Source organism: Austrofundulus limnaeus, unplaced genomic scaffold (assembly GCF_001266775.1).
Source record: "Austrofundulus limnaeus strain Quisiro unplaced genomic scaffold, Austrofundulus_limnaeus-1.0 Scaffold21, whole genome shotgun sequence".
Classification (NCBI taxonomy): Eukaryota; Metazoa; Chordata; class Actinopteri; order Cyprinodontiformes; family Rivulidae; genus Austrofundulus; species Austrofundulus limnaeus.
The window spans coordinates 184,014-197,323 of NW_013952423.1; the positions used below are offsets into that span (position 1 = coordinate 184,014).

Consider the following 13,310-nt stretch of genomic DNA (forward strand, 5'->3'; position numbering starts at 1 on the left):
TATATATATATTATGTCTTGAAGAAATCAGGCACCACTCCTCACCTGCCCAACAGCATAACATGGTGAGCAGCATCATGTGGTGGGTGTGTTTTTCAGAAGCAGGGATTGGTCAGGGTTTAAAAAGCTGAATGGAGTAAAGTACAAATATCCTTGATGAAAACATACTCCACAGGACCTCAGACTGGGTGAAAGGTTCACCTACTTACATGCCAATGACCCAAAGCACAAAGCAAAGACAACACAGGATTGGCTTAGGAACAACTCAATGAATGTACCAGGATGGTCTAACCGGAGCTCTGGCTGGAAGCCTAATAAACATCTCTGGAGTGACCAGAAAATGGCTGTCCACAGACAGTCCTCATCCAACCTGACTGAGCTTAAAAGGATTTGCAGAGAATGGCAGAAATCACTAAATTAAGGTCTACAAACCACGTTGCATCAATCGCAAAAAGACCCAGAGACTGGAATATCTGCCAAATTTGCTTGAACTACTGTATTATAAAATGTCAGAATMCAATAATTCAGATTTTTTTCATAGAAATTATCTAAGGGCACTACCCCTAGATTAATCTAAAAAAATAGTATTAATAATAATAAATTCAGTTGTAATGCCAGGCTGCAACATAACAAATACAAACAAACAAAAATAAAAGTAAACGAAGAAAGCGGGTCTGAATACTTTCTGAAGCCATTGTAGAAAATACCAATGTTACTTAAAAAAACTTTTTTTTTTTAAATGAATGCAAGCTTTGGGGTCATTTATTCACAAATCCACAATTCTATAAATAAAATGAATATTTAATACAGATTAAATAACAATTAAACTAAGATTTAAAAAAAGTTATCCTTGTCTCTGTGTTAATGCAGTTATATTGAAGTAAACCGATTAGGCACAAGAAATAAAAATGCAAAAAATGTCAAAACTGTAACAAATATGCTGATMGGCAATTAGAGGATGGGTCTGGTTCTTTGTTATAGGCTCCACTAACGAATAAGTAGAAATAAATGTCTGTAGCTAATTAATAGGAAACAAATGTTGCGAGGTCGGTTATTTGTTTTGCCAACCTGCCAGCTGTAGATTTGTTTGGCATAGCTGCATAATTTACATATTTTAAGCTCCGCTGCCATCTCAGACAGCTGAAGTGTTTTGCATCAGATAGAATGAATAATGCCTTGTCAAGTTTCAGTCAGGCTGAGGCTTACAGAATGCATGACAAACCAGCAAAAATGAGCTTGTACAGCAGAAATGTTGCCCCTGRGGGAGCAGCACCCCTCTGGTTAGCTARATTTTCTGAACCACTGGTTAAAACGCGTTGCTACAAACCATTAGGAAATTTGCRGTTGTGTGTGGACTCCTGAAGAAATYAAAAAAAAAAAAAAAAGAATAAATAAGACCATTCTGAGCTATTCTCATTGTCAGATCATCCCTGCAGCACTTTTATCTACCAGCTTGCTCCCACCCAGAGCTTTGCATGACAATTTTGGCTGCAGAAATATTGACGAGAACCTGCAGCCCCCGGGGGAGTTGTATGATTCTTCTTCCTTGAAAACATAATATCCTGCAAACAAAGAAGACTACCAGCTGGCTTGGTCATTCAATTATTTTTTCTTGTCTTTTTTTTTTGGAGAAACCTAAGAAAAAATAGCCTGTTGGCATTGTCTGAGCAGCATGGAATAAAATAAAATAACATATATTATACAGTTTGGCTTCATGTTATGGCACCCATGCACCCAAAACTCCTAGCAGATATCTGTTGTGTTTAAAATAAGYACCCATACAGGTCCTGTGGTGAATCTGCATGGATCGTAAAGCAGCTAAAGATTGCAGAGCTAGTATGATGTGACTTTCCTAAGTAATCATTGATCTTTTCGTATGTCCACACTCACAGACGGTGGTTTTCTGCACATATATTTAGTTAAACACACACCAGTGGGTCTCGGGGATGGCTTCAGGGATTCTGCATGCTGCAATATATCATCAAGGCTCACATCAGTCCAGCATTTTATAAAACATTAGAGCTGCTCAGGGGCAAACATTAAAGATTTATTTTGTTATATCTAGATTTAGCTAGTGCATGTTTGATTATTCCCTTGTAAAACCATGCATATATGTATTTTTCACTCAATGTGTTGCTGATAAAAAAGTGATTTATCTCCTTTAGTATGAGAACTATAAAATTAGTTAAAGATATAAAATACAAATTAGCATTTTGGTGCTTAAAAAAGACSAGGAAATCTCCCACAAATGTACTCTGACACAGTCATGTGTTCATAAAGTCGGTCTCTATTCAGTGAAATGAATCAGTGAAGCAGCCCTAACAGGACTCTCTTGACACCGTAACGACAGTTTTGGGTCTCCGGCTTCTTTATGAGAAGGAATAATTCACAAGCTTCAAACACAGCTGTAAAGTTTAAGATGCCCAATATGTATGTGAAATGTAATGCAGTGAATATTCTGATTACATTAATTGAGAGGAACTTTTATAACAACTTTAGCACAAGATGGCAATCTGCTTCAGCATCAAATCCGGACTGTTTTGTGTTTGTAAATGTTGGTGCTATTTACTCTGACAAACACTTGGAAGTGGGATATAAATCAAAAATGAAGTAAACAAAAGTGTCTAATTAGGGTAAATCAATTTGGATATTTGAATGACTAATATTAACACCAGTTTTTATAAAATCAGGGCAGCTGCTGGTCAATTTAGAATTTGTTTAAAACAATAAAATCTATTATTAAAGAATGTCCTGATGTATCTCAATAATCTCTGTAGAACAATCTAAAGAAAAAAGTTGAGTATGTCCTCTGGACGAGTCCTTTGTCAGACTGAAAAAGTCTCTTGAAGAAGGAACTAAATGTAGCCTACCTGGACTGTGAAGGGTGTGGCCTATGTGGACCAGTCTAGGTGGCTGCGGCCCCTAAATTAAGACACAGCTGGTTGCTCATATATTTGATGTGTAAAAAAACACTACACTGGCCATTAATGATGACATCATTAAGCCAATGACTTTATTAGGACACACAAACTGTAGACCAGTTTAATTAATAAAGTGTAATCATAAAACAAAAAGTTCCTATAATACTTTAGTTAGCCATTTTATGGTTTGTTGGTGATGTGCCAAAAAAGCCCCCTTGCCAAGATTCCAAGGACATATTTTCAAGTGTAGCTACTCTGAGCTATACATTTAAAATTCAGTTTAGTATGCTTAGACACGGTTGATGATGGTTATTTACAGAAAGATGGGGAAAAATGGTACATTTGGTATACTTCTGGTGTCTAATGAGGAATCAATATCCATAGAGCACATATCTTAAATACCATTGTATTTTTACTTGCTAATAAATTCTTTTTTTTTTTTTTTTGTCTTTTTGTCTTTCCAGACCATGATTTTCTCATAAAATCATGCACAAATCCAGAGTGGGTCATAAATAACTGAAAGCCACAACAGCAACATAGAAAAAAAAAAACAAAAAAAAAAAAACATAATTTTGACCCTAAAATTTTCCCACACACATAAAGCAATAACCTTTTGCAAAACAGAAAAAAAGGTATAAGGTAAGTTATAACATCATTGCTTGGTCTCACCTTTATAAGCTCTAATATTCAGTAAATTTTAAACAAAACCACAATCTGCTGTTTGCTATGAAAATCCAGTCAATGAGAGTAGGAAGCAAAAAACAAAGAGTGTGTTTGTGTGTGCATGCATGTATATCAGTGTGTGCGTCCGAGCATGTGTGCATTGCGTTCATGGCACGAAATCAGCTCAGTTTAGCACATAATGGAAATGTGAAAAGCCCAGAGCGCTTTCCTCCCACCCAGGGAGAGATCTGGCTGGGAGCTGGCTGCATTTTTCCAAACCTAAACAGTGAAAGAGAGTTAGCTAGGTTAAAATCCTGCTCCCCACCACCTCCCCTTTCCTCGCTCCTCCCTGGAGCGGTTCACAGCTTTGCCCATACATTACTCAAGCAGGTCATCCAAACAGGTCTCGCCGAGACTCTGAAAAACATATTTACACACATCTGCGCACACATGCTGTGCATACACACACTCGCACATTTGCAGGTTCAGCCAAAAGGTGAAGCTGCACATATTATGACAGATGACATCTTCCATGGCTGCAGTAGCACAACTGCCCCAAAATGTTACACTTAATTTAACATGAACCCTACCTTTTTCAAATACAACATTTACACATTTTCACATTTTCATACAGCCCGTGAAAGGTTACCAACCTTGACACATCCTGCATAACCATTTCTCTTTCATGCAGGACTGAGCTTTTATTGATCGTGACATAACCACATTTTTTCTTCTTCTTTTTGACTTAGGAACATGATGAAAAGTCTGACTTACGTGCTACTTCTAGCGATGCATTTCGGCTCARGGCCTCTCCCAGATAATTTCGGGCYACGCACACATAGTTGCCGTCGTCTGGTTTGCTGCGTCGTCCGTGCACGATCCGCAAGAAGAAGAGGGACCCGCTGGGGAGCAGCATTCGGTGGGAGCGAGGATTCTCACGGTCCGTCTCCACACGCTCCCCATCTTTGAACCATTCCACCGTAGGGGTTGGACGGCCTTCTGCTTTACAGTTAAGAGTGGCTGGTTCCCCRTTGGAAACAATGAGGTCAGAAGGGTGTTCAACAATGCGAGGAGGGGAATCTTCCTGGCGAAGACGGGACCCTAAAGAAAACAAGAGAATAAGGCATCCTGGTAAAAACTCAAACAATTACAAACCAGTCTTTATATTTCATGATAATCAAGCTGATGTTATTTATGAGGATATATGGACTGTATGTCTGAACTTAACCAGCAAATACAAGCAACATATAAAAACAAAGTGTAGAAATGACTCAGACAAACAAAATACAACMTTGAGGACTTCCTCTATCAACAGTTTTACAAAACAGGCTAAAAGCTGTGAAACTGTWGAGCAAACCAGCATCATGCTGTGTTATTTCACTTGAAAAGGTCATGGCCCCTGTTGTGTCCTGAATAAAGTTCGTATCTCACTTAGCGGGGYCAATCAGTGACAAACTGAAAATATAAAATTATAAGAATTTTTTTTCACATGGAATCACACTGAAGTTACGACACATTTGCAAATGTACATTTGCACCAGACATTTTTAAGACAGATCTGAAAAATACAATCAAATGCAGTATAAATTTTTGTTACATGTTATGTGTAATGTTTGTTAAAATTGGTGAAAAGTTTCCCAATCACATCTCGGCTTGATGGCAATTTATTTTCCCTTTTTGCCTCCAATCTGTCATAAATTGGGTCTATGGTTCACCAAACCCTACAAAAATTGCTCCACATTTATTGCACTTTTTTTGACTCATCAAAACAACTGAAGTTCAACATGATTTTCTGACATCTGTGATTACCATTTGACTATTTTTTGATGGAGAATTTGTCACATATTGTTTTAAACATGGTCAAAATCCCCGTGACTTCAGTAAAAACCTGTGTTTCAGATTACAATTAGGAACTTTTGCAAATGTCTTGAGACTTTTTTGGAAACTCCTCACATATGGCGTCCAGAATTTAATGCCAATAATCGTAGTCCAGTAAACTGCAGGCTTAAATACTGGTGACAAGCTGGGGTTATATGTTTCACAGCAAAGACTGAAAACATTTTATTTGCTTAAAAAAAAACACAGTGGCAGTTGTATGATATATTTGTTTCATCGCTCCAGCTGAAGAGATCATTTAGATGGTAAACTGTTGGAAATGTTTTGCTTACATCACTTCTATAATTCAAATCAATTATGCAAAGACTGACCTGAATATGTTTAAGATTGGTAATATGCATTAAATACTAAGTCCAGCTTTCTTGGAAGAACAACTTTTAAATTAATATCATTCTATAATGTAATTACTTTGATTATGACATGTATTAAACTAAATTGGACCATACATATGCAATTTGATTTTTATATGATTCTGACTGTATCAAATTAAACCATTACTGGATTATATTGGAATCAATTAGATTTAATAAATTGATTTGGGCTGAACTGATTTTCATGTAACATTATTTGATTGTGACCTGTTTGCTGTTAGAAGACACTTTTATGAGAACATAATTAATCAAAATGAACTGATTTAAAGTGAATCTATCAGTCAAGTAAACATCTAATGAAGTTAGCCAATGAATGAGCATTGTCATGGGGTGACCCATGACATCTGATGGGGGACTTGCACATTTGTGGATGAACAATCATTTATTGCACAGTTTTGTTTGTTTTGCTGTATTTTTCAGACTTTTAGAGTTGTGCTGTTTGGGTGTTGTTTTTGTCTTACTTGGGTGTGGTMTTCAAGCCACCCTGTAAAAAGCAGAGTAAACCATAAATCTAAAAAAAATAGTCTGTAAACAAGACTAGTAGGTCACAACTAAGTGGTAATTTATCTGAAAAGAAACTCAATCAGTGTTCTTACACTGTAGCTCCTGTATTTGCTTTTACTGACAGGAGCTGAAACATTCTTACATCTTGTTAGCTCTTTCATCAACACATCCCATCAAACACTGACATCTTCAAACATGTTGTCTCAGAGGGATTATTCAATTTCTCACTTTGCATTGTAATACTTGATGAATAAAGGTTACTRTCCTTGTCAGTTTACATAACTGTATTATGCAGAATATTTACTTTTTAATGCWGCTTGATCCAAACTACAGGTCTAAGAATAATGTCATTTTTTACACCCAAGCCCTGTTCTCTTATTATTCTTTCATTTCACTTGAAACTTGTCTAAAATAGGCACTACTTTCCTATTCCACTTCTAAACATGACACAGCAATGACACATATATAGGTATACTGTTTGTTTACAGGCGTCCTAACTCACATCTGTTTCATGGTACATGAGCTCATTATAATATTTGTGTTAAAAGGTCTTTGACTATTGCTCTGTGCATGCAAACAACACAGAGTGGTGTTTCAGCTGTTAAAGCAGAGTTTTATAAGGCAAACACTGACAGAAATATGGAATAYTGCTGTTCTAATCTTTTGGGCTTGGATGGCGACAAATATACAAATTTCAACCATGATTTTCTGCTATGCAGCAGCAAGATAAAGTTGCAAATGTGAATAAAATGGATGTGACTGTGCTAATGTTAAGAGGTTTGTTGACAAAAAAGCATTCCATTAGCTGGCAACAATGTGAACTAGGGTAATACATTGTGTTTTGAAAAAGGRTTTTAAAGCTCTTTATGTAGTGTATCTTGATCATTTGTGGGCACCCATAAAAACACACAAACAYACACKGATTTGAAGCACTAACTTTGTTTAATTGGTTGTTTTCACTGAGACTTCTTAAAATGGTYCATCAGATGACAGAATTTCAATGAGCACTTTTTAGGATGAGGATGGCACATTGAAGCAGCAGCTGGTGTAATGTCACAACAGTACGAATGGTTCTGTGAGATCCACTCAGTCTCCATGGGTCCTGGGATGTACTGGTAAACTGCTTTCACAGGTCACGCTCTGTGTGACCTTTGACCCTGAATGGAAATAAGCAGGGGCTTAAGCAGGGAAACAGATTTATTTAGACTTTTTATAGGAACAGAAATGTTGCCAAATTGAAGCAAGTTTTGTCTAAAAAMTTTAAATGCTTGATGTTTATCTGTTTCAATTTGCAACAGCCTTGGTTTGTAGAAATAGTTTACGCCAAACCAGATTGATGAGCTAATAGATCTCTGTGAATGCAAACTATAAGTGGTTTGGTGCAGTGTTAAGGACCCAGCACATCCGTTCCAAATCTGAACGCGGTCACGCAGTTGTTCAGTGTTTGTTTACGCACACACCTTTCATAGCCCCTGAAACACACAGTGTCAAGCACCTGGTAAACTCATCCCACTGTGGTATACATCATAGGGTTTCTTCTCCCTGGAGTCTACACTCTCGAATAAAAACAAAACAAAACTGATATCCTCCATTATTTTGTCCACAAATCTTAAAGTGCCACAGTTTTTGACAGACAGATTTCTTCATGTAAAAATATCTGTTTATCCCCATCAATGAGTTGTTGGCCATTTGACTATATTTATTAATGTCATGCTTCCAGGTAAAACAGTCGACTTCTGGAAGCAAGTGGTTGAAATAAAAGACAGTGTACAAAAAATTAGAACATAAACAAACACGGCCGCAAACTTCTGACCAATTACAAAAGAATGTCTTATGCAGAGAGAGGTAAAAAGTTTCCCGGTGGGTTAGGGTTAACAAGAAAGGGTGGAGACTCAAAGCTGTAAACAAAATGATGTGATTTTCATCARGGAACTGCAACAAWGAGAGCAGATTCTGCAAGTTCAGATGGAGTATAAAATGCAAAATGTTATAGCATTTCAAGTAAAAGGCTATTCAATAATTTATCAAATTCAGGGATTGTTGTCAGTTTTGCATTGCACAGATAATCACATGAGATTGTTTTGTCATATACAACCATAAGTAGCACCAACACCAGCAACAAGTAGTGATTCCAGGGCAATTGTGGGTCACATAAAATAAATTTGTCAATATTTTGGCAATGAAAATGTAATGTACAATTGATGTTATGAGTTAAAATAATGGTTTTTGCATAAAATACAGTGGAATTTTGAAGATTAAAGCTGCTCTAAAACAGCAAAATTGACTTTTGAAATTGGTCCATTCAGACTGGTATTCAGACTATTCAGGCTATTTTTGGCTTGTCAGCAAGACATCCGTTTTTCAAAGGGGTTTGTGCCTTCGATCTTCAAAATCTCAGGAGTTTTTCAGTGTGATTATTTAAATAACTATGCATCACTGTGTAATGCAACATCAGTGGAGGTGTAAAGGTTTTCAAAGAGCATTTTTTATAAAGCACTATGAGATTTTAGAGGCATTTATTTTAAAACAATAGCAATCCACTTTGATCGTGTCTATGRACAGAATAGCCTTTAGTTCATTGTTCCTGTCAAACATACACACAGGCTTTATTTAACAAACTGTTTACAGTTTTCTACAACTAATAACATGGGAATTAATCGAATAATCGACCACCACTAAAGGGCAAGAAGATGTGTCTGACTGTGTGTATGTGTGTTTGTGTGTTAACAAAACATATTGTGGATRACTGGTTAGATTGTAATGAAATATTCATGATTATACAGGGAATGTACTATTACAACTAAATAACATTTGGAGCTAACTTGATTAAAGATGGCTGCCACACCCAACTTAAAATATAAAGTACRATAACAACTAAGATTCATTTAAATTTACTGACATTCTGCTAAAATTTGGTCTGGTTGTAACACAAATGCCACWCATTGTGCAATTCCTCTGCTTAAAAATGAATTAACTGTTGGAGTTAAACCAGTTTATCTGTTAGCAAAATATATTTGATTTAGAAGAAAATCTCCTAAAGGAACTATTGGATACATCCACAACTGGTTATCTTTGAAAATTGACCCAGTTCAAGATGGCCACTACAGCTTATTAACATCGGCTATCCATGAATGGCTTTACATTAGTCAATTTTACCTAGAGCTAAAGTTTGATGCAATTATAGCTGAGAATCATTCAGAACACAGACTCTGAGCATGCCATCCTATAATACTGTATGAGATTATGCACAACATTACTGGCTATCATCCATCCATCAGTCCATTTTATTTACTATCTTTTATTTTTCTTTTAAGATTACTGAGCTAATGCATATATCCAGCAGTCACTCTACAAGAGGCAGGGTATACCTCGGACAGGTCGCAAGTCCATCACAGTGCCACCATGAGACAACTATTCACTCACACCTTGGGATAATTTTTGATTTATCAATTAGTTTGACATGTAGATTTTTCATCTATAATTTGGTGAGGAAGAGTTCTAACCACTGCTCCACCATTTCATTCCATTACTATTAACATAAAAGGACTTTAATCGAAAACTTTGAGAGAAAAGCAGGCGGGCGATAAGGTGTCTTGATTTTTTTTCCTAACTGTTACACACAAATCTCTACAGGATGAAAAATCCTAGCTTCAAATGACTCATAAAAAATAGTATTTTAAAAGTCTTGTAAAAACCATAGGAGGTGATAATAGAAAAGTGATTTGGCCAAATTAAAAAAAAAATACTTGACATTAATAGCGTGCAGAAGGCTCCCATGTCTTTAATGAACTTTATCTGCATTAGTTACTGCCGCAAACTTTAAAGCATTAATACAGTATGTTTTCAGTTTTGTTCAACAGGTTTATATGGAGCTATCCATGGTGCTGAAGCAGAAAAAAAAGAAAAAAAATCAGAACCTCTGAAAAAAAGGGGGCTTATAAGCAGAGGCTATGCTGATAAAAGTCAATTTAAGGTGACAGCRTTCCTGCAGTGAAGTTCAGAAGAACTCAATTTGAGTTTCTAACTGAAAGATTAATTTGACTGTCAAGCAAAGGGCACTCATCATTCAAGTATTGTCCATTTTTCAAKATACACGATTGAAATGTCAAATTATAAAGACACTTCCAAAGAKGATTTTAGAATCAAGATTTATAGAAACCATACAGACATGATGGGCGCCCTTTGTGCTCTAAATACAGTGTGCTCCCACTGCTCTCATTATTAACCTCTTCAGAAAATCACAAAACACAAACTTTTGTCTGTGCTGTCAGTCAAACAAAGCACCTGCTAGAAACATGTCACAGAAGTCAGAGTTGTGCAGGTTGTTACATACAGTAAATGTTCTGTGGCTGCTAATCTTTAGTGCATAGATCAGTTTTTTTTCTTCTTTTTTATCGTATTGCARGAAAAGTCCAATAAAGGAAGAGCAAAGATCAATAGCAATCCAATACAAACTGCAGCCTAAAAAAGAGCCGTACAGTTCATCCTGCACCTGTGTAACATGGTGTCAATAAAACCTGAAGAGCACCAATGAGAAAGGCTCTGCAGCAGTGTCTTGATTCTGGTGTCACTTTTACAAATCAGCCTTTAAGAGTTTTTCACTGATGGTTGATCAACACCAGTGTACTTCTTATATGGTTAATATATATATATATATATTTTTTTCATTTGTTAAAATATGTAATTTGCTTAACTTAAATAAATGTAGATTGAATAAGCCATAGACATTAAAAATAAAATAAAATGTAGAAGCACAATCTGCTGTTGCATCTCCATTTAGCTTTGTAACTGATTAACAGGCATGATTGATTTTTTTTAAAGTGGCCAATATCAATTGATTAAAATTGGTCTTTCAATTTGTGCAAAATAATTTAAATCAGAACTYCAAGATGGAACCATCTGTCTCTATACATGCGCGTCCTATGCTGGAAACTACTGCATCCCATTTAGTCCAGCGGAACACAGATGTGCTGGATGTGTTTCAGAGTTCAAAGTTTTGATGGACGGYGCAGGACTTCCTGTTCAAAATCTTGGATTTGTAACTAAGTTTATTACCACTGTAAAAGTCTAGACTTCAAAATGGATGAGCCAGTTTCCAAAAGGTTTATATTGATGCACAGCTGGGATTTCAAGAATACAACATTTAGCTTCAATTACTTTAATGCTACTAGATAACTAACAGAAAACAAAAACACAGAGCACAGTCTAATATGATAAGATATTCGTGATTTATGAAATAGACTGGTGTATATGTTTAAAAATATAATAATAGCACACTATTGTCAAATTTACCTTGGACACACAAACCCTTGAATGTCACATAGGATTTAATTGTTGCCAAACATGAGTTAATTTGGAGCAGCCTTCATGAAAAAATGAAAAACTTTTTGTCTGATGAATTCATTAAAGGAGTTGGCCTGCATTTTCTTTCTTTTTTTTCACAGTATAATACAAATTCATCAAATATCAACACAATATTTCAGTTAAAAATAAATAAACGTGAGAAGCATGCATAGCGCTTGTTTCCTTGGSTTAAAAACGCGTCAAGTCACATTCCCTTTTCTGACGTGAAGGATGATACAAAACAGTCAACTTACCGTCGGTTCTGGCGCACAGAAGTCCACAGAGGAATACATAGTGTAGAGGACCCATTCTGGCATATTGGCCTCTTCTGAGCTAAGGGGCGCAGAAATTCTCCTTAATTAGAACAAAGCAATTAGCTGATCGATCAGTCCCAGGGTTTTTCTTTTCTTTTTTCCCTTTATATGAAACTGAAACAAAAAAAGAAAAGAAAAGAAGAGCAATTTCTCAGCCGCTGGAGGGAAATCTCTCTCATTCACATGTCCGTTCCTCCTCTCCAAGAGCGCACCAGTGGAACAGCTGTGGTCTGTCGGCACTCCGACACGTTGGCGGTCTCCACAGTCACCGATTCAAACATCACCGACGCCCACGTCCAGATAGCTATAAAATATTAAAAAAGAGGGGGAAAATATAAAAAAAAGAAAGAAAGGGGGTGGGGGACAACTCCACGTTCCAGTCAGCGCCGTCCCGCTGCAGTCCGGTAACACATCAGCGGGTCCGTGGAGCAGCGGCTCGTGTCCATCCTGACGCGGGACAAGCTGAGAGGATGAAAGGTGGAAAACGGGATCGAGTCAGTCAGAGGTGAGGAGCTGCACGGCGCGGCACGGCGCGGCACGGCTCAGCCCCTCCTATATCCACCCGGCTGCCCTGAGACAAACTAACCCCCGCCACAAATCTGCACATTGCATCTCACAGGCAGCTGGAGTGACGGGGGTGGGGGGTGGAAACCAGCTTTATGAAGWAGGGAGTGTTTTGTGCTGAACTGAACGTTTTAGGAAACGTTTTAATTGTTTTMCTGCAGCTGCAACTGAAAACAAAGGTTTGCATGAATGCATATGACATGTTGCCTCTCGTGTGAGWGCTTTAAACTGAGATTATATCATGATAATAATTAACACTCAAAACCATTTCAGGCAAAACTTGAACCACAACAAAATTCAGTCTTATATGTCCTATTTGGAATAATAGGAAATCAACACTGGATGAATAAAGACATTTGATCAATAATTCACCGTAGGGTGGCTATCATTTGAAAACTTCTGTTCCATTTACTTGTTAAATTTAATAAAATATCCAAAGCAATTCATCAAACAGTCAAATAACTTGTATTTTGGAGAATGTACCTSCTAACTTACCAACACTAAATATCATTAAACATGCCTTTCTTAAAGAAAAACCAAACAAAACCCTGCATAATCATCTGATAAATGGTCTATACTCAATATGTGCAATATAAACTCCATTATGCAAAAAAGTTCTCTGAAGTAGAGGTAAAAAAATGGGACGAACTATATCTTAAATTTCCTGTAAGTCCAAGAAGTATTTTTTAAAGTCTTGAAATCCATCAAATGAAATGCTTAGAATGCCATTCCAAAT

General features: G+C 36.7%; 1 protein-coding gene across 5 annotated transcripts in view; it reads right to left on the reverse strand.

The window, feature by feature from the left end:
* LOC106514601 (roundabout homolog 2) overlaps positions 1-13,310 on the reverse strand; it is a 108,088-nt gene that overhangs the window by 90,675 nt on the left and 4,103 nt on the right. For 2 of the 5 annotated variants that reach the window (XM_014003936.1, XM_014003932.1), the window contains exons 1-2: positions 11,951-12,619; positions 4,358-4,684 (exon numbers count right to left, since the gene is read on the reverse strand). In XM_014003936.1, the coding sequence (XP_013859390.1) occupies positions 4,358-4,684; positions 11,951-12,005 (382 nt within the window). In that variant the 5' untranslated portion in view covers positions 12,006-12,619. Of the gene's footprint in view, positions 1-4,357; positions 4,685-11,950; positions 12,620-13,310 lie in introns of those variants that run through there. The other 3 variants (XM_014003935.1, XM_014003934.1, XM_014003937.1) reach the window with 3 other exon arrangements.